Below are 22758 nucleotides of genomic sequence, written 5' to 3'. Positions count from 1 at the left end.
CACTGATAAAATTAAAATATTTACTATTAATGTGGCCATTTTAAATTGTAAAAGGTTAGAGCGAGAACAAATATACATGCAGCACATTCTATAAGCAGAAGTTATACAGTAGGTTGTAGAATGTTGTGATCTGCGAAACCTAGACCCACAGTTGTGAAGTTAATATTGTATACAGAAAGGAATGAAACAGTTACAGTGGTTAAGAAACTCACGAAGGCGAGCCTGATAATATGCAAGGATTTCACTGCTGAAAGATAAAAATTTTGAATAACATTCGAATTTAGGTTACATAGCATGTGAAAAGAGTTGACAGGATAATGGTGTGTATAAAGGCTGAAAGAAAGCAGCTCAAATGAACTCTAAAACCTGTGTATTAGGAGCTACAAACTTGTCTATTCATGCAGTCAGTAGTTCTACTAGTGTGTCTGTATTGTTACTGTAGAAAATAGTTGGCCATCACTTTCAACTCATTTCGACAAATTCCGCTAGATGTATCAGAATATCGATATCCATGTGTTTCTCCTAATGAATGTGGATACCTGGCTTAAGAAAGCATGCTCTCCAGTTCACTAAACATAGGCTCCACTGCTGTCCAGACTACTCACATCCATTAGTAATGAAGACAAAAAAGTCAAATATATGTCATAAATATCAAATCCCTGGAAATATGCCGAATGTGCGTTCTCTACAGACCTCTGAAAGTAGGTGGGATAGCCTATTTCAAAATTGTATCTTTCAAAATTAGATTTGACTTAGGAGCATACAAATAATGCTAGGAAAACTAACATAAACTTTCTGCCCCTTCACTGTGAAATTCAAGTGTGTAATTTCTTCTTCAAATGTAACAAAATTTCAGCTAGCACCTACCCATAATGCAGCCTATAGTGCAGCCCCCATAGATGTATTTGCTACAAAATCCACAAGCAAAGAAATTCATTTCTGGAATATCAGTTTACAAAATAATAACCACGACTTTCTCTCTAAAATATGCAATTGTGCCAACATACAGAGACTTTAAGTGTATCAGTGTGCGTGAAGTTGCAGTGGAGGCTCAAGAGATAATTTTGAAGATGACTTCCATACCATTCCTGAAAGTGAAAGACCAACTCCATGATTTACTGTCAAACTAACTTTATTACACAATAAATATAGTCCCCTAAAGACCAGAAAACTGAAGGAAAAAGCTGCACCTTGGCTAATGGAAGAGCGAAAAAGGTTCGAGATGCCGCACATCAGGCTTACAAATGACCTCCTACCCTTGAAAATAAAACTGATTACAACCAGAAAGCAAAGAGACTCAATCAATCTCAGTGAAACGATAACTGAGACATACCAATACATTAATCTGAAACATAAACACGTGATGCTGTATGGAAAAGCTTCTGTGATCAAGGGAAGAGTGGGCAAAGTAGAAGCTGCAACTGATCCCATTGTCATAACCAAATAACTAAACCAGTACTTGACTTTAGCAATAACCTTCACTGAAATGTAAATAAAACATAGACTCACTGATTATTTTGTGGAGGTAAATGGTAGTAGTGGCGAAAAATTCTTTCTTGAGCTGACAACGCTGTGGAAAAATCCTTCAGCTAGCATGTACTGTACAGGGCAGTGTCACAGTCCAAATGATCAAGCTTATTGTTGACCCACTACTGCTCACAATAACTACTGCTCCCTAGACCTTGGAACTCTTGCCTGGACAACACAGCAGAAACACTCGTTCCTATCAGGATCCAAGAACTAGAGATTTGATTGCTAAGAAGAATAGCTGGGTACATTCTGTCTGACTGGAGAGTGAATGTAGACATCAGAGAAGAACTGAGAGTGGAAAACATAAATGAGCAGATTGAAGAATACTGGAAGGAATATGCCACAAGAATGGGAGACGACCGATTACCAAAATTGGTGATAATTATTATCCAGTGAACACAAGATGCTGAGGAAGACTGAGGAAAATTGACAGTTTCAACCAAAAGAGCGTATTGTTATTGTTGAGTACTTTGTAGTTGTTTACAACATACTATAGTAGTTTAGATGAAATTGAGACGAATAATTTGATGTAGGACACTTGGCCTATCAAGTCAGGAAGCTACCGCAAACTGGCTTACCTGTACCTCAATGCATGCACGTTGCCCAAGATTTTCCGTATTCCTTCACTCTCTTCGTGCAACCTGTAAGTCCTGAAGAAAAAATGAGTAGGACCATTTTAAAAGAAATTTAATTTAGTTTAATTTTATACTGTAACAAGTTTTCGCTTGAGGCCGCGGATTTTGTATTATTTAAGAAAAATGCACAAAAATAACTTTAAATATGATCCATCTCAGAAACCGTTTCAAATAGGGCATATGTCCATATTTAATTTTTTACTTCAGATGATCGTTCCTGTCCTATCAGAATGTTGACCACTTATCCTGAGATAATGTTTATGCATGGACTATCATGTATAGTAGAATAATTATGTGTTATACATACTGTTATATTTAGTATCCTATCCCAAAGTAACTAAAACCTTCATGAAGGCTACCAACACACCAACAGCAGCAACTATAAATGCAACAGACATAGAAAAAGACATAATAGGACACCTAACAGGAACACTCACACAACAAAAAAACAGAAGAGCAACAACACAAGATGATGACTTGAACAAATCAAACAAGGATACAGAGAATAAAAAACTGAACTTGGATGGAGAGGTGCTCAGTCAAGAAAGCGAGTTGCAAGATGTATCATTGTACCAAGAGCACAGAAAATGGAGTGATGCTTCAAGTCGCCATGTGGTCTGTTCCGTGTGATCTTGTCTGCGAGAGCTATTTGCCTTGCCGGGGAGCAGTGAGCTAGCTTGCAATTTGATCCAGAATAGTGGTGGTGACTAGTGAGCTAGAGAGCTATCTTGCAATCTGATTCCTGAGAGTGGTGGGAAGAGCAGTGAGCTAGTGAGACTGCCTAGAGTGTGATCGGTGAGGGTGGTGGGGAGTCCGAGTTGTTGGGAGGGTAGTGATGCCTGGATTGATATGCTGATATGCTCCAAGCGCATGGTGGCTGAAGACTGCAGTTTTATGATCACTGGCAGCACATTCAGAGTGCGGTGCTAAGTCAAAGGATAGGAAGTAACAACTCACTCAAAAGTATGTAAATGTTTATTGAACTTCGGAAATTTGAGATATTCTTTTGAACTCGAGAGCGGAAACATGATGCTGGAAGTGTTTTCTGCCTTAATGTACTGTACTGAAGCACTGGTGTTTCATTTGCTCCACTAGCTGCATGGTCAATGTGGGGGACTGTAAAGAAAAGGCGCTCAGGTTTGATTCCCAGTTAGGCCAAAGATTTTTTTCCCCACTCTGACACTGGGTAAAGAGTTATGTTTACTTTCATATCATCATAATTAGTATTACTGTTGAGATGGCTGAATGGGTACTGCCTGCCAGCCAATAAATTGGGATGGGAGGAAACAGAGCTTTCTTTCTATTCTGTTTTCATTGAAGAGAAAAGCTTTATGTACTAGTTAGATGTGCAAATTCACATGTGCACATGGTGTATAGCTTGGGAAACATTTTCCTAAGGATGTGGGGTGGGATTCCGTTGCAGTAGCCTAGTGTCGAATTTTCATCCTGCTCATTACAGCCACCAGAGATTCATTTTGAAATCAAATGAGCTACCATTAATTTTTTTCTGAATCATCCATCATTCACTTTTTATAAAGATCTGGCTTTTTGAATCAATTCAGGGGCAGAGTGCCCATCTCAAGTACTTTACCGTTCCCCATTCATACCCTGCTCTCCCTCTCCCTCTGCCCCAACATTGTCCTCAGCCCCACCACCAGATTGCTTCTCCCATCATGTGCAGTTGCTCACAGTCTGGCCTTGCCAGATGGAGACAGTGGTCATGTGTGTGTGAGCTGCATTTATGTGTGTGTGTGTGTGTGTGTGTGTGTCTTGTCTATTTCACAAGAAGGCCTTCTGGCTGAAAGCTTACGTGTGCCAAGAGTACCTATTTCAGGCACTGCTTCTCACTATTGACAACACAGTGGCCGACGACTTGAGAGCGGCAGCTTTTGTGTAGAGTTGTCAGTGCTAACAGACAGAAATCAATTTACGACGAATGTATTCTTTAGGAAAATGCAGTGAAACTTGGTGTTAATAGGCTGTGGCAGCAGACGACTGTGAATGCATTTGCTAACAGCATGACATAGCCTGCAGGACCTGTCCTGGGCTCATGACCATATTGGTTAGACCCTAGATGACTGGAAAACTGTGTACCAGTCAGACGCATCCCAATTTCAGATAGTAAGAGCTGATGGCAGGGTTAGTGTGTGGCGCACACCGCACAAAGCCATTGACCCAAGTTTTCGACAAGCCACTGTGCAAGCTAGTAGTGGCTCCATAATGATGTGGGCTGTGTTTACATGGACCACTAAATGGAAATGGTTATGTTCGGCTACTTGGACACCTTTTGCATCCATTCATGGTCTTCATGTTCCCAAAAAAAAGAAAACAGTGCAGTTTTTATGGATGACATTACGCCATGTCACCCGGCCGCAATTATTTGCGACTTGTTTGAAGAACAGTCTGCAAAACTCGAGCAAATGCTTTGGCCACCCAGAGTTCCCAACATGAATTCCATCGTACATTTACAGGACATAATTGAGGGGGTCAGTTTGTGCCAAGATCCTAGACCAGCAAGACTCTCACAATTGTGGGCAGCCATAGAGGCAGCGTGACTCAGTATTTCTGCAGGGATCTTCTAATGACTTGTTGAGTCCATACTGCATTGAGTTGCTGCACCAGCCTGGGCAGGAGGAGGTTCAATGCGATATTAGGATGTATCCCAGGACTTTTGTTACCTCAGTGTACATTTAATAGTTGAGTTATACATAACTTTGAATGCTTTAGGTTCTTTGGTTCTGGTTTATAGACAATGAGCATAAAGTTCGTGATTGCAATAAAAAGTCTTGAATACTGGTACACTGATGTAAGTCTCTGAATATTAGTCATGTTTAGTAGTGTTGTGGTACGTTGAAGTATTGTCCTCACTGCGGTCTTCTGTACTAATGTATGTAAGTCTATAGATGCACTGAGTCCAGTTGAAGCTTTGCATTGTGGCTACTTAAAAACATGTGCCTCCCCTAAATTGACGGCTGGAAGAGCGAGCTCGGCCAGCAGAGCATGCTGGCAGGAGGTTTTGAAAGTGCCATCTCCTGCATAGGTTTGAGTTAGCAGGGTGAGCCAGGTTCGGTCAAAGAAGATGCTATTGATACCGCACGCTGTACCCTCTGAACACCTTTCATCCTTTTGTGCAGCCACTATACCTGCCCCTTGCCATGACCGTGATAGTGTATATTTGGGTGCCTGTGTGGCTGCACATGTGAATGTATTTACTTTTACTAGAGAAAGATCAAGAGCTCGAAAGCTGGTGTGATTACTGTTTTCTGTTACGTGTGTCTATGCATCATGCATTGATCCAATGTAGGTTAGTGGGTGGTTGCCTTTGCCGTTGCCATACTCTACATATGTACAGAAGTGCATACATATTATATTACTGTTTACAAATATACTTATTGCAATATTTGAATCAGTATGTTATTGTTGCTTTACAATATTCCTTTCAAGTTGTATGTATAATTGGTTCTTTGTTAAAAATAGTGAAACCATAATTCTGCATTTTGAGTATTGTCTCATTTTATTTTCTTAGACTTACCACAACAAGCTGGTATCATAGGAACTTCAGTGGCTATGCCAGTTGTATCATCCGTCCCTACTGTTTTTACTGGGCAGCAAGTTCAGCAAGCAGGTGTGTTGAGAAAATTTTCCGTTCTATGTTTTTTCACTCTTATTTGTTTCTATTTCTGCCTGATTTGTTATTTAGCTGCTGAATGAAAAACTCTACAACTCAGCATGCTGTTGGATAGACTACTTTCATCTGCTTGTCATTTTAAATAATTAAAGTTTAATGACTACAAGGACGATTCAAAGCTTTACTTGCTTCCATTACTTATATTGCTGTACTTAAGGATAGAATGTGTTACAGGCAGAGGAGAAAGAGATTGATAAATGCATACACTGATGAGCCAGAACATTATCATCACCTGCTTAAACTGTGTTGGTCCGCCTTTGGAATGTAGTAGAACAGTTCTTCTGTATGGTATGGATTTAACAAGTTATTGCTGAGTTTCCGGAAGTATGTGGCATCAGATGGCTACACATAGGTCACACAATTCCAAGATGGAATGTAACAATATATGAGAAGGATAGTTGCTACTCACCCTATAGCATAAATGCTGAGTCACATAAAGGCACAACAAAAAGACTGTCAGAAAGTTAGCTTTCAAACAAGGCCTTTGTCAAAAGTAGACAAAACACACACACACACACACACACACACACACACACACACACTCGTGCAAGCGCAACTAACAAACACATGACCACAGTCTCTGCCAGCTAGAGCCGGCTCTAGTGTGTTATTTGCATTTGTGTGAGTGTGTGCATGTGAGTATGTTGTCTACTTTTGACAAAAGACTTGTTGGCTAAAACGTAACATCCCAACAGTCATTTTGTTGTGCATTTCTGCGAGTCAGCATCTCTGCTATATGGTGAGGAGCAACTATCCTTTTCATATATTGTCACACAATTCCTGATAGGTATGGGTCGGTGGGTGCGAACTCCGTGCCTAGCACCTGATGTGTATTCCATCACATTTAGCTCAGGTGAATTTGATAACCCAAGACATTCATGTGTCTTCACTATTGTACTTCTGAAATCAATGTAGTGTGGACCTGGCCTTGTGTCATGGATAGATATCCTGCTGAAAGATGCCATTGCTGTCAGAGAAGACATTAAGTACGAAGGGATGCAATAATTTTATTGTAGCCCACTGTTGTTAGTGTATCTTGGATTACTACCAGAGGTCACAAGGAAATCCAGGCAAATGTCATCCATAGAATAACATTGCCCCTGCTGGTCTGCGTCCAAGGCATGGTGCACTTTTCGATTAGCCTTTTGTACCTAGACACGACCATTGACATGATGTAAGTAATTCAACTGAGCAAGCGACATGATTTCATTGTACCATGGACCAGTTATCCTATGTGCACTGCAGTCACAATTAACAGTGTCTTTGGGTCAATATGGGAACATGGGGCATCTACGGAAGAGGTAGAAGGATAGTGAAACTACCACTTTGTACTAAATGGCTGGACGTCCATGACTTCGCAGAATGTGGGATTCAGCGGCTTGTCTGTTCTGTTAAGTAGAGTAGATGGTTCTGTGCGGCATTTCTGCCGAAAAAGCAAAACTGGTGCACGCACAAGTGTTTCGGAGCATACTGTTCACTGTACATCGTTCAACATGGAGGTCCACAGCAGACCATCCCGATGTGTTCTCATGTTGACCCAGCAGCATGGTCAGTTACGATTGCAGTGGGCATGGGACCATCGGGATTCAACTGTTGATCAATGGAAATGTGTCGGCTCTTTGGGTGATCGCATTTTTGGTACACTAGGTCAATGGTAGTCTCCATAAATGCCATCAACATGGTGCAAGGTGGATTGAAACATGTTGTGTGCCACGGATGTAGGTTGGTGGGAACGGAATTATGCTATGGGAGGACATTCTCCTGCACTTGCATGGTACCTGTTGTAGTTGCGAAAGACACACTGCCATCTGCGAACCACCTGCATCCCCTAATGCTTGATGTCTTCTCTGACAGGGAAGTCATCTTTCAGCGGTATAATTGTCTCAGAGCCAGAACTGTGATACAGTGGTTTTAGGTGCGTTACAGTGAACTCACTTTGACTGATGTAAATCCTACAGAACCCTTCTTGGTCGCTATTGGGCACCATCACCATATAAGCAAATCAGTGGCCCTTTATTCATGTGAATTACATGACCTGAGCATACCTCCACATACCTACCAACAGACTGTTGGATCCCTAATATGCAGAATCAGTGATGTATTTCATTCCATAGACAAACAAGCTATTAAGCAGGTGGTCATAATGTTTTGGCTCATCAGTGTCTGTTTTGTGCGTGTGTGTGTGTGTGTCATAGACAGGCAAACAAGCTATTAAGCAGGTGGTCATAATGTTTTGGCTCATCAGTGTCTGTTTTGTGTGTGTGTGTGTGTGTGTGTGTGTGTGTGTGTGTGTTTTTCGACATTTAGATGTTAATTATGAATTTTGTTCATTGGATATATTATTGAGCTGCCATGTACAAGCACAAAAGGTGGACTTACTATTGAGAAGCATGTTCATAAGTTACAAACAAAAAGCAAAATTGAGCATCAATGGATCAAAGTAAGCCCAGTTGTACACAGCCATCCTTTCCTGGAGCTCGTGAAGTATTTCCCACTTAAAAGAAATACTTTCACAAATTACTAAGAAAAATAGTGAGAGCTTTGTTGTAGTTGCTATGTTTCCATGTTGTTGTTGTTGTGGTCTTCAGTCCTGAGACTGGTTTGATGCAGCTCTCCATGCTACTCTATCCTGTGCAAGCTTCTTCATCTCCCAGTACCTACTGCAACCTACATCCTTTTGAATGTGCTTAGTGTATTCATCTCTTGATCTCCCTCTACGATTTTTACCCTCCACGCTGCCCTCCAATACTAAATTGGTGATCCCTTGATGCCTCAGAACATGTCCTACCAACTGATCCCTTCTTCTAGTCAAGTTGTGCCACAAACTTCTCTTCTCCCCAATCCTATTCAATACTTCCTCATTAGTTATGTGATCTACCCATATAATCTTCAGCATTCTTCTGTAGCACCACATTTTGAAAGCTTCTATTCTCTTCTTGTCCACACTAGTTATCGTCCATGTTTCACTTCCATACATGGCTATACTCCATACAAATACTTTCAGAAACGACTTCCTGACACTTAAATCTATACACGATGTTAACAAATTTCTCTTCTTCAGAAACGATTTCCTTGCCATTGCCAGTCTACATTTTATATCCTCTCTACTTCAACCATCATCAGTTATTTTATTCCCTAAATACCAAAACTCTTTTACTACTTTAAGTGTCTCATTTCCTAATCTAATTCCCTCAGCATCACCCGACTTTATTCGACTACATTCAATTATCCTTGTTTTGCTATTGTTGGTGTTCATCTTATATCCTCCTTTCAAGACACTGTTCATTCCGTTCAACTGCTCTTCCAAGTCCTTTGCTGTCTCTGACAGAATTACAATGTCATCAGCAAACCTCAAAGTTTTTATTACTTCTCCATGGATTTTAATACCTACTCCAAATTTTTATTTGGTTTCCTTCACTGCTTGCTCAATATAAAGATTGAATAACATCGGAGAAAGGCTACAACCCTGTCTCACTCCCTTCCCAACCACTGCTTCCCTTTCATGTCCCTCGACTCTTATAACTGCCATCTGGTTTCTGTACAAATTGTAAATAGCCTTTCGCTCCCTGTATTTTACCCCTGCCAACTTCAGAATTTGAAAGAGAGTATTCCAGTCAACATTGTCAAACACTTTCTCTAAGTCTACAAATGCTAGAAACGTAGGTTTGCCTTTCCTTAATCTAGCTTCTAAGATGAGTAGTAGCGTCAGTATTGCCTCACGTGTTCCAATATTTCTACGGAATCCAAACTGATCTTCCCCAAGGTTGGCTTCTGCTAGTTTTTCCATTCGTCTGTAAAGAATTCGCATTAGTATTTTGCAGCTGTGGCTTATTAAACTGATTGTTCGGTAATTTTCACATCTGTCAACATCTGCTTTCTTTGGGATTGGAATTATTATATTCTTCTTGAAGTCTGAGGGTATTTCGCCTGTCTCATTCATCTTGCTCACCAGATGGTAGAGTTTTGTCAGGACTGGCTCTCCGAAGGTCGTCAGTAGTTCTAATGGAATGTTGTCTACTCCTGGGGCCTTGTTTCGACTCAGGTCTTTCAGTGCTCTGTCAAACTCTTCACGCAGTATCCTATCTCCCATTACATCTTCCTCTACATCCTCTTCCATTTCCATAATATTGTCCTCAAGTACATCGCCCATGTATAGACCCTCTGTGTACTCCTTCCACCTTTCTGCTTTCCCTTCTTTGCTTTGAACTGGGTTTCCATCTGAGCTCTTGATATTCATACAAGTGGTTCTCTTATCTCCAAAGGTCTCTTTAATTTTCCTGTAGGCAGTATCTACCTTACCCCTAGTGAGATAAGCCTCTACATCCTTACATTTGTCCTCTAGCCATCCCTGATTAGCCATTTTGCCCTTCCTGTCAATCTCATTTTTGAGACGTTTGTATTCCTTTTTGTCTGCTTCATTTACTGCATTTTTATATTTTCTCCTTTCATCAATTAAATTCAATACTTCTTCTGTTACCCAAGGAGTTCTACTAGCCCTTGTCTTTTTACCTACTTTATCCTCTGCTGCCTTCACTACCTCACCCATTCTTCTTCTACTGTATTTCTTTCCCCCATTCTTGTCAATCGTTCCCTTATGCTCTCCCTGAAACTCTGTACAACCTCTGGTTTAGTCAGTTTATCCAGGTCCCATCTCCTTAAATTCCCACCTTTTTGCAGTTTCTTCAGTTTTAATCTACAGTTCATAACCAATAGATTGTGGTCAGAGTCCACATCTGCCCCTGGAAATGTCTTACAATTTAAAACCTGCTTCCTAAATCTCTGTCTTACCATTACATAATCTATCTGAAACCTGTCAGTATCTCCAGGCTTCTTCCATGTATACAACCTTCTTTTATGATTCTTGAACCAAGTGTTAGCTGTGATTAAGTTGTGCTATGTTTCCATAGTATATGTATTATTCATTTGTCATCATCCTTTTATAGAGAAGTCACATTACCATACTACCAGAGTCTAAGAAACTAATTGTACATGAAGCTTTGAAACAAGTTTCATGAAATAGACTCTACAGGAGTAGTGATTTACATACAACAGTGATCTAGTGCACCAGTTTCACTGTATCTCCTTGACATAAATAGCATGTGTAGTGACACTTCCAAATTATAAAAATCACCATAAAATGAGCCATATCCTAGATAACTGCAATCACGCTTATGCAGTGAAATGGTCTATTCTGCAACACATTAAACAGAATACTTTAATGAGTTATCTAAACAATCCACTCAATTATAAACATATTTGATCATTCTTAATATATTAAGGCTTGTACGTAAAAACATATACAGGGTGTTTCAAAAAGGACTTTACAACTTAAAAAATTCGTATAAATTTATTGAAAGAAGAAATAAAGCTGGGTTTAGTGTTACTTTGCAGGGAAACACATCAAGTTTTTTCACCTTAAACTAAAGATGTTGCTTGTGTTACCCTGCACACATCCCATCAGAAGTCATTTTCTTCCCAAACTCACTGTAGCATTGCAGGTGTACCTTGTCATTGGCAGCGTAACTTCTTGCTCTAAGTTCAGGTAAAGAAGCTGGAAAAGGAGGTACAAACATGATATCCTTGATGAATCCCCATAAAAAAGTCGAATGTTGTCAGGTCTGGGGAAAGTGGGGGCCATGCAATTGGCACATCATGGCCAATACATTGACCTGGAAAGCGGTCACTGAGAAAATCCCGGACAGCCAGGTAATGGGGTGGTGCACCATCTTGCATGCAGTAAACATTTCATTCTTGGTCATCCTTGTCAATCAAAAATTGTTGTAACATATCCAGGTACACTATCCCACTGATGTTTCTCTCATGGAAAAGAAAAGGGCTATACACTTTGTTCTTGCTCAGTTCACAAAAAGTGTTCAGTTTAGGGCTATCACGAACCTGTTGCAATGTTTGATGTGGATTTTCACTGCTCCAAATTGTACAGTTGTGTGCTAACCTTGCAACTTAAGTGAAAAGTTAACTCATCAGAAAAGATGATTTTGTCCAAGAAATGTTGATTCTCATGTAATCGATTTACCATATCCGCAAACAAGTTCTTGCGAGCAATTTTATTTGTGTCTTTTATTGCTTGTACGACCATCAATCTGTATGATTTCAAATGCAAATTGTTTCTCAGCACATGCCGAACTGTCATATGTGGGGCTTGCAGTTTGCGAGATGCATGCCAGGTTGATTTCATAAGGCTGTTGGCAAAACGTTGTCTCACTCACTCAATGACGCCGTCAGATGTGCTTAGACAACCTGAATTTTTCCCATGTCTTATCGAGCACCCTGTTTCTATAAAACGTTTATGCCACTCAAAAATTGTAGGCCTACTAGGAGGGTCTTTAATGTACTTGGTACGGAAATTATACTGAACTGTTGTCAAACCAAAACACACAACTTGCACGCTTGGGTCCAGTGAAGGCAGCCATCTTTAACTTAACTGCAGCTAGCACTCCTTACAGTGCAGTTCGGCACTAGTGAACTACGAAATACAGAACTTGATGTATTTGCCTACAAATTGACAGTACAGTCACCTCTGTAGGTACTATGAATTAATTTACATGGATTTTTTCAAAGTTGTGAAGGCCTTTTTGAAATGTCTTGTATTGTTGGTCTATAACTAAAAAGGAACTACTGAGCTGACTTGCAAGAGACTAACAGCCTTTGTCATTTGGTAATAAATAATTTTGAAACTTGCCGGGAGATGTAATTTTTTTTCCCGAAAGCAATTTTAACACCTGTATGCCTGTCATTGCAGCAGTTTATCTTCCAATGATTAAAAGCGTGAAACTACAATTGACTGTATAATTTTGCTTATACTAATTATTTATTTTGAAGAAATGCTGAGACAGAGGGAATTAACATAAATAAAGGCCAGTTGGGTGGTGAGAACCAATGACATGTTGTAGTGCTAGTTCCCACCTGCGCGGTTCTGAGAAATTGGTGTCTGGGGGAAGAATCCAAATGGTGCGTGTGGTGAAACAGGCACAGAGATGACTTCTGAAATTTTCCTGGTGTATTTCTTCCTTCAGTAATTTTTGAGTTTGCAGCCGGATCCAATTAACATTCTGTCACAATATTTTGGCCCAGAGACGTCCGGCCATCCTCAGGTGAGTAGATGAAATGCTGAAGAGACCTGATGCAGTCATGGTATTTATAGCGAATTTCGTGCACGCGAATCGTTTTGGCAATGTATGGCACATGCGATAGGAGGTGACATGCACAAGGCACCGAAGTTATGTGTGCTGCCCTCAGTCGTGAAGTAAGCACAAACTAATCACTGAGTATCGACTGAGCATGTCGATTCCGTTGTGACTGCATAATTTTAATAATAGGATTCCACTTTTTATCAAGCTGAAAGCGGTTGTCACGATTCATTAAATTATTGACAAGACGTATTTCCACGTTTTCTTTAATTACAGAGTCCCAGAAGCTGGAAATCGGTGCTAAAATTTTGGTATTATTGTGTTCCATTGGATGTCCTATGGAAATGCAATGTTCTGCCACTGCTGATTTTAAAGGTTGCCACAGACGGGTGTGTCTTCAATGTTCTACACAGCGTTGCTGAACCTTTCGTGTCATCTGACCTATATATGCAGAGCCACACTCACAGGGAATTGTAAATCGTCTATAATGGATCCAACTAAGGCTCTGCTCTTTGCTGGTGGATGGAAGATGACATTGATATTATGCTTCCTAAGCAATCAGTCTATTTTAGAACATGTTCCCAGCATACAGAAGGAATGCAGTAGATTTATAGTCATCAGTCTCCTCAGAGCGTTGCTTTTTGTCATTATAATTGTGCATGGCATTCTGTATTTGACGCGAAGTATAGCCATTCTCTTTAGAAACCTTTTCCAAATGCATTAATTCTTTATGAAGGCCATCAGCATCTGAAATTACATGTGCCTGATGAATTAAAGTACTGAGAACATCGGCAGTTTGAACATACTCTCTCCTCAACTTATTTTTTATTTAATAACGAATTTTTTGAACAAACTGATGGTGTCGCCATGGGGAGTCCCTTGTCTCCTGTGGTGGTCAATCTTTTTATGGAAGACTTTGAGGAGAATTTGTTGCAAAGCGATTTAGAAAAGATTGCTGTATGGTGTGGCAGGTGGCAGTTGGTAACGAAAAGTGTGAGGTGATCCACATGAGTTCCAAAAGAAATCCATTGGAATTCGATTACTCGATAAATAGTACAATTCTCAAGGCTGTCAATTCAACTAAGTACCTGGGTGTTAAAATTACGAACAACTTCCGTTGGAAAGACCACATAGATAATATTGCGGGGAAGGCGAGCCAAAGGTTGTGTTTCATTGGCAGGACACTTAGAAGATGCAACAAGTCCACTAAAGAGACAGCTTACACTACACTCGTTTGTCCTCTGTTAGAATATTGCTGCGTGGTGTGGGATCCTTACCAGGTGGGACTGACGGAGGACATCGAAAGGGTGCAAAAAAGGGCAGCTCGTTTTGTATTATCACGTAGTAGGGGAGAGAGTGTGGCAGATATGATACACGAATTGGGATGGAAGTCATTACAGCAAAGACGTTTTACGTTGTGGCGAGATCTATTTACGAAATTTTAGTCACCAACTTTCTCTTCCGAATGTGAAAATATTTTGTTGAGCCCAACCTACATAGGTAGGAATGATCATCTAAATAAAATAAGAGAAATCAGAGCTCGAACAGAAAGGTTTAGGTGTTCGTTTTTCCCGCGCGCTGTTCGGGAGTGGAATGGTAGAGAAATAGTATGATTGTGGTTCGATGAACCCTCTGCCAAGCACTTAAATGTGAATTGCAGAGTAGTCTTGTAGATGTAGATGTAGAAAGCTCTTGAGTCCGCTGTCTTAAAGCCTATTGTTTTCTGGCAGTACGTAGATGATACTTTTGTTGTATGACCTCATGGCAGACAAGAAGTGGAGGAGTTCCTTTGTCATTTAAACACTTTACATGAGAACATCAAGTTTACTATGGAAATTGAGAAAGATGGGACTTTACCCTTTGTAGACGTGTTAGTATGCCATAAGAATGATGGGTCTTTGGGACATTCGGTGTACAGAAAACCCACACATACAGATCTATATCTTCATGTGTCCAGCTGCCATCACCCCATACAAACTGCCAGTGTTCTCAGTACTTTAATTCATCTGTCACATGTAATTTTGAATACTGATAGCCTTCATGAAGAATTAATGCATCTGGAAAAGGTTTTTAAAGAGAATGGCTATACTTCGGCTCAAATACGGAAGGCCATGCACAATTATAACAAGAAGCAACGCTCTGAGGAGACTGATGACAACTATAAATGAACTCTGTGTTCCTTCCATATGCCAGGAACGTGTCTTCTAAAATAGGCAAATTGCTTAGGAAGAATAGTATCAATGTCATCATCTGTCCACCATCAAAGAGCAGGGCCTTAGTTGGATCTATTAAAGATGATTTTCAATTGAGGAAGGCGGGTGTTTATAAAATTCCCTGTGAGTGTGGCTCTGCATATATAGGTCAGACGACACGAACAGTTCAGCAACGCTGTGTAGAACACGAAAGACACACTCATCTGCGGCAACCTTTAAAAGCGGCAGTGGCAGAACATTGCATTTGCATGGGACATTCAATGGCATACAATAATACAAAAATTTTAGCACCAGTTTACAGCTTCTGGGACTCTGTAATTAAAGAATTCGTGGAAATACATCTTGCCGATAATTTAATGAATTGTGAGAACCGCTTTCAGCTTGATAAAAATTGGAATTCTATTATTAAAATTATGCAGTCACAACGGAATTGGCATGCTCAGTCAGTACTCAGCAATTAGTTTGTCCTTACTTCACTACTGAGGGCAGCACACACAACTTGGGTGCCTCGCGCATGCCACCTCGTAAGACGTCCCGTAAACTGCCAGTATGATTCGCATGCGTGGAATATGCTATAAATACCATGACTGCATCAAGTCTCTTCAGTACTTTGTTTACTCACTTGAGGATGGCCGGACGTCTCTGGGACAAAATATCATGGCAGTGGGACAAAATATCATGGCAGAACATTGATGGGATCCGGCTGCGAACCCAAAAATTACTGGAAGGCACCGAAATCATGACTGTCATGTTGTACAGCATGCTCTGCAACAGGATATTGTGTATGCACCCTCTGCCTATTCCCATTCATCCTGAAGTGATAACTGGGTGGTAGTCATACTGCTCTAAAAGGCTGAACAGTGTTTATTTTTGCATGCCTACCACCCTGCCGCCGTTGGATAAGCAGCTGCAGCAGCAAGTCGTATACTCCTAGCTCACTCATTTGTTACATAGTTTAATTCTTAATTTCTTTGAGTGGTTTTGGTACTTGCATTGTTTGATAGATAAATTTCGGGCGTATTATAGTATTTGAGAGTTGTAGCATCGCATTTTAGTACCTGAATAGTGTAAATTCGCGTAGTCGTTTGTCTTTTGTTTTTGTTTTGAACGGCCAGTGTCGGTTGGTCACAGTCAGTGTGCTCCCTGCCGCCGTTGGATAAGCAGCTGCAGCAGCAAGTCGTATACTCCTAGCTCACTCATTTGTTACATAGTTTAATTCTTAATTTCTTTGAGTGTTTTTGGTACTTGCATTGTTTGATACATAAATTTCGGGCGTATTATAGTATTTGAGAGTTGTAGCATCGCGTTTTAGTACCTGAATAGTGTAAATTCGCATAGTCGTTTGTCTTTTGTTTTTGTTTTGAACGGCCAGTGTCGGTTGGTCACAGTCAGTGTGCTCCCTGCCGCCGTTGGATAAGCAGCTGCAGCAGCAAGTCGTATACTCCTAGCTCACTCATTTGTTACATAGTTTAATTCTTAATTTCTTTGAGTGTTTTTGGTACTTGCATTGTTTGATACATAAATTTCGGGCGTATTATAGTATTTGAAAGTTGTAGCATCGCGTTTTATTACCTGAACAGTGTAAAATCGCGTAGTCTCCTTCCGCCGCCGAGCAGTGTGTCAGCAGTGCGCAAGTAGCAGCATTACTGCATTTACTAGGCAATCTTGTATTTTAATAACCGTTTAAATTTTGTCGATTTGTTTGCGCTCTCTGTAGATTAGTTCAGACGTTCTTTGCAAAACAGTTTTTAGCATGGATAGGGACTGCAACTGCTGTGTTCGGATGCAGGCTGAGTTGGCATCCCTTCGCTCCCAGCTTCAGGCAGTGTTGGCTTCGGTCACACAGCTTGAGGCTGTTGCCAATGGGCATCACTGTGGGGGTCCGGATGGGGGTTTGTCGGGGACGGCCAGCTCGTCCCACGCATCCCCCGATCGGACTAAGACTGTGGTTGCCCGGGATACTGCCCGCATTGAGGCTGATCCCTCACCTGTGGTAGAGTGGGAGGTCGTCTCAAGGTGTGGCAGGGGGCGAAAGACATTCCGGAGGGCTGAACGGAAGGCCTCTCCAGTTTGTCTGACGAACCGGTTTCAGGTTCTGTCTCAGGCTGATACTGATCTTCGGCCTGACATGGCTGCTTGTCCTGTTCCAGAGGTTGCCCCTCAGTCTGCAAGATCCGGGCGGTCGCAGAGGGTGGGCTTACTGGTAGTTGGGAGCTCCAACGTCAGGCGCATAATGGGGCCCCTTAGGGAAATGGCAGCAAGAGAGGGGAAGAAAACCAATGTGCACTCCGTGTGCATACCGGGGGGAGTCATTCCAGATGTGGAAAGGGTCCTTCCGGATACCATGAAGGGTACAGGGTGCACCCATCTGCAGGTGGTCGCTCATGTCGGCACCAATGATGTGTGTCGCTATGGATCGGAGGAAATCCTCTCTGGCTTCCGGCGGCTATCTGATTTGGTGAAGACTGCCAGTGTCGCTAGCGGGATGAAAGCAGAGCTCACCATCTGCAGCATCGTCGACAGGACTGACTGCGGACCTTTGGTACAGAGCCGAGTGGAGGGTCTGAATCAGAGGCTGAGACGGTTCTGCGACCATGTGGGCTGCAGATTCCTCGACTTGCACCATAGGGTGGTGGGGTTTCGGGTTCCGCTGGATAGGTCAGGAGTCCACTACACGCACCAAGCGGCTACACGGGTAGCAGGGGTTGTGTGGCGTGGACTGGGCGGTTTTTTAGGCCTCGGGCAAGTACAGAAAGGGCAACAGCCTCAAAGGGTGCGGAGCAAAGTCAGGACATGCGGGGACCAAGCAGCAATCGGTATTGTAATTGTAAACTGTCGAAGCTGCGTTGGTAAAGTACCGGAACTTCAAGCGCTGATAGAAAGCACCGAAGCTGAAATCGTTATAGGTACAGAGAGCTGGCTTAAGCCAGAGATAAATTCTGCTGAAATTTTTACAAAGGTACAGACGGAGTTCAGGAAGGATAGATTGCATGCAACTGGTGGTGGAGTGTTCGTCGCTGTTAGTAGTAGTTTATCCTGTAGTGAAGTAGAAGTGGATAGTTCCTGTGAATTATTATGGGTGGAGGTTACACTCAACAACCAAGCTGGGTTAATAATTGGCTCCTTTTACCGACCTCCCGACTCAGCAGCGTTAGTGGCAGAACAACTGAGAGAAAATTTGGAATACATTTCACGTAAATTTCCTCAGCATGTTATAGTCTTAGGTGGAGATTTCAATTTACCAGATATAGACTGGGACACTCAGATGTTTAGGACGGGTGGTAGGGACAGAGCATCGAGTGACATTATACTGAGTGCACTATCCGAAAATTACCTCGAGCAATTAAACAGAGAACCGACTTGTGGAGATAACATCTTGGACCTACTGATAACAAACAGACCCGAACTTTTCGACTCTGTAAGTGCAGAACAGGGAATCAGTGTTCATAAGGCCGTTGTAGCATCCCTGAATATGGAAGTTAATAGGAATATAAAAAAAGGGAGGAAGGTTTATCTGTTTAGCAAGAGTAATAGAAGGCAGATTTCAGACTACCTAACAGATCAAAACGAAAATTTCTGTTCCGACACTGACAATGTTGAGTGTTTATGGAAAAAGTTCAAGGCAATCGTAAAATGCGTTTTAGACAGGTACGTGCCGAGTAAAACTGTGAGGGACAGGAAAAACCCACCGTGGTACAACAACAAAGTTAGGAAACTACTGCGAAAGCAAAGAGAGCTTCACTCCAAGTTTAAACGCAGCCAAAACCTCTCAGACAAACAGAAGCTAAGCGACGTCAAAGTTAGCGTAAGGAGGGCTATGCAAGAAGCGTTCAGTGAATTCGAAAGTAAAATTCTATGTACGGACTTGACAGAAAATCCTAGGAAGTTCTGGTCTTACGTTAAATCAGTAAGTGGCTCGAAACAGCATATCCAGACACTCCGGGATGATGATGGCATTGAAACAGAGGATGACACGCGTAAAGCTGAAATACTAAACACCTTTTTCCAAAGCTGTTTCACAGAGGAAGACCGCACTGCAGTTCCTTCTCTAAATCCCCGCACAAACGAAAAAATGGCTGACATCGAAATAAGTGTCCAAGGAATAGAAAAGCAACTGGAATCACTCAACAGAGGAATGTCCACTGGACCTGACGGGATACCAATTCGATTCTACACAGATTACGCGAAAGAACTTGCCCCCCTTCTAACAGCCGTGTACCGCAAGTCTCTAGAGGAACGGAGGAATCCAAATGATTGGAAAAGAGCACAGGTAGTCCCAGTCTTCAAGAAGGGTCGTCGAGCAGATGCGCAAAACTATAGACCTATATCTCTGACGTCGATCTGTTGTAGAATTTTAGAACATGTTTTTTGCTTGAGTATCATGTCGTTTTTGGAAACCCAGAATCTACTATGTAGGAATCAACATGGATTCCGGAAACAGCGATCGTGTGAGACCCAACTCGCTTTATTTGTTCATGAGACCCAGAAAATATTAGATACAGGCTCACAGGTAGATGCTATTTTTCTTGACTTCCGGAAGGCGTTCGATACAGTTCCGCACTGTCGCCTGATAAACAAAGTAAGAGCCTACGGAATATCAGACTAGCTGTGTGGCTGGATTGAAGAGTTTTTAGCAAACAGAACACAGCATGTTGTTATCAATGGAGAAACGTCTACAGACGTTAAGGTAACCTCTGGCGTGCCACAGGGGAGTGTTATGGGACCATTGCTTTTCACAATATATATAAATGACCTAGTAGATAGTGCCGGAAGTTCCATGCGGCTTTTCGCGGATGATGCTGTAGTATACAGAGAAGTTGCAGCATTAGAAAATTGTAGCGAAATGCAGGAAGATCTGCAGCGGATAGGCACTTGGTGCAGGGAGTGGCAACTGTCCCTTAACATAGACAAATGTAATGTATTGCGAATACATAGAAAGAAGGATCCTTTATTGTATGATTATATGATAGCGGAACAAACACTGGTAGCAGTTACTTCTGTAAAATATCTGGGAGTATGCGTGCGGAACGATTTGAAGTGGAATGATCATATAAAATTAATTGTTGGTAAGGCGGGTACCAGGTTGAGATTCATTGGGAGAGTGCTTAGAAAATGTAGTCCAGCAACAAAGGAGGTGGCTTACAAAACACTCGTTCGACCTATACTTGAGTATTGCTCATCAGTGTGGGATCCGTACCAGATCGGGTTGACTGAGGAGATAGAGAAGATCCAAAGAAGAGCGGCGCATTTTGTCACAGGGTTATTTGGTAACCGTGATAGCGTTACGGAGATGTTTAATAAACTCAAGTGGCAGACTCTGCAAGAGAGGCGCTCTGCATCGCGGTGTAGCCTGCTCGCCAGGTTTCGAGAGGGTGCGTTTCTGGATGAGGTATCGAGTATATTGCTTCCCCCTACTTATACCTCCCGAGGAGATCACGAATGTAAAATTAGAGAGATTAGAGCGCGCACGGAGGCTTTCAGACAGTCGTTCTTCCCGCGAACCATACGCGACTGGAACAGGAAAGGGAGGTAATGACAGTGGCACGTGGGGTGCCCTCCGCCACACACCGTTGGGTGGCTTGCGGAGTATGAATGTAGATGTAGATGTAGATGAATCAGGATGAATGGACGTAGGCATAGAGTGTATAAAGGCAACACATGATATCCTGTTGCAAAGCATGCTGTACCGCATGACAGTCATGTTTTTGGTGCCTGTTTCACCACACTTGCCATCTGGATTCTACCCTCAGACACAAGTTTCTTAGAACTCTGTAGATGGCAAGTAGCACTACAACATGTCCTTGGTTCTCGCCACCCACCTGGCCTTAATTTACGTTAAGTCTTTCCATCACAGCATTTCTTCACAGTAACTACTCCGTTCTTCACACCATTTTAGTTTTCTACCTCTTCCATTTTTTGACTCATCTATTTTTTTCCATCCCACCCCCCACCTTTGTTACATACATTTCACTTAACTTTTCACTCTTATTAACTCATGCGTGATGTTCTAGTAGTAATCTCTGTCTTGCATATTACCCTGTCTTCCACATTTAAGCTCTCAGGTTTTCAAATCTCATCTGGTGCAGTCCCAAACAGCCCGTCTGTAAGTCTCCCTTGACCCGGGGCTCTGGGTGACTTTTCTGAACTATTCCCCTTTCCTTAAACCTCTCCAGTCCTTTTCCTTCACTTGTCTTCCTTCCACTTCATCTCTTCTGCCAGAAGAAGGAGCCACTGGTTACAAAAGCTTGTAAAAATTAAATTCTTTGTGTGTGTGTTTTCCACTGCCACCACTTGGTCAGCAGATGTTTTGTCTATCCATTTAAATTGTATTGATTACACTGTATTGATTATTTTTGTTGTTATAATTATTTATTTAGTTTTTATGGTGACCCAGCTCTGATCGATATAGGAAGTCGTGACTATCAGTACTCCAAACAATATTCTGCACACAGTAAAGAAGCCTGCTTTAGCTAACTCGAAGTGAAATAGCAGCCTGAAAGTGAAGCATTTAGGGCATACTGCAGGATTAGACAGAGATCAATGTTCATTGTGGTCTATAGTTAAGCACGTTTGTTTCAGTTGAAGGGCTGAAAGCAGTGAACGGTGGTTGCTGTGTTTTTGATCTTGGCCACAACTCAAGCTTCCAAAAATGTTAGATAATGTTCAGATCTTTTTGGGTGGGCCACTCCAAAGATTCCACTTCACTTTCTTCAAAGCATGAAGCTGCTGGAAAAAGTATTATTACACATATGACATTGTACTGTTTACCTCAAGTGCAGATAAAGTTGAACATTGAATGGAAGGGCTGAATAGAGCGACTTTGAAACAAGTTATTAAAATATAGGACAATACGCCTGAGGTGATAACTAACACAGTGAAAAGAAAATTGTGCAAATCAACATTGAATTTATATAATCAGTTGACGAGCTCCGGTGTTTAGAACAGTTGAAGGTGTCTGGATGGACGGAAATAGAAATAAACAGAAGAGTAAAAGTGGTCTGAAATGCTTTTAGAAAATTAAATATGGTTTTTAGTATTAACCTTATGATGTGCATAAATAGGAAACCTTACAGTGTACATTATCAGTTTTTGCTTATGGCACCGAGACATGGAGATTTAATGTGAAAACCATTTAAAATTTATAGGTTGCTCAGTTAACAGTGGAAAAATGCAAATTGAAATTGCTAGGACAGAAGGAGAACAAATAAATTGCTCAGGGAACATTCTCCTTTCCTTTCTTGATCATTTCCTTATCAGTCTTCACAACAGTCTATATGTTTATATTCAGAGTTGCAGCAATTTGTAGATTACCTTGTTAATCGTGGCAGTGAGCCACCATTAAGGTTTTCACTCTCAACCTTGGCACATAACACACAAACCATTTCTCTCAGCTGACCTCATACAATGGTACCCGAGCCAAGAGAATTACATCAAACTTTTCCACTTATAACGTTCAAAAAGCTTGCTTCAGACATGGTTCAGCACCACACAAGTAAAGCAAAAATTCCAGCAATAAAATAAATAAATAAATAAAATAAAAACAA

General features: G+C 41.5%; 1 protein-coding gene across 6 annotated transcripts in view; it reads left to right on the top strand.

The window, feature by feature from the left end:
- The window catches only part of LOC126199369 (uncharacterized), a 329457-nt gene that overhangs the window by 183941 nt on the left and 122758 nt on the right, over positions 1–22758 (top strand). For all 6 annotated transcript variants that reach the window (XM_049936271.1, XM_049936270.1, XM_049936269.1 and 3 more), the window contains one exon: positions 5692–5790. In XM_049936271.1, coding sequence (XP_049792228.1) covers positions 5692–5790 — 99 coding nt within the window. The remainder of the gene's footprint in view (positions 1–5691; positions 5791–22758) is intronic.

This window comes from Schistocerca nitens, chromosome 8, assembly GCF_023898315.1.
Source record: "Schistocerca nitens isolate TAMUIC-IGC-003100 chromosome 8, iqSchNite1.1, whole genome shotgun sequence".
Lineage (NCBI taxonomy): Eukaryota > Metazoa > Arthropoda > Insecta > Orthoptera > Acrididae > Schistocerca > Schistocerca nitens.
This window is presented reverse-complemented; position numbering and strand designations above follow the sequence as displayed.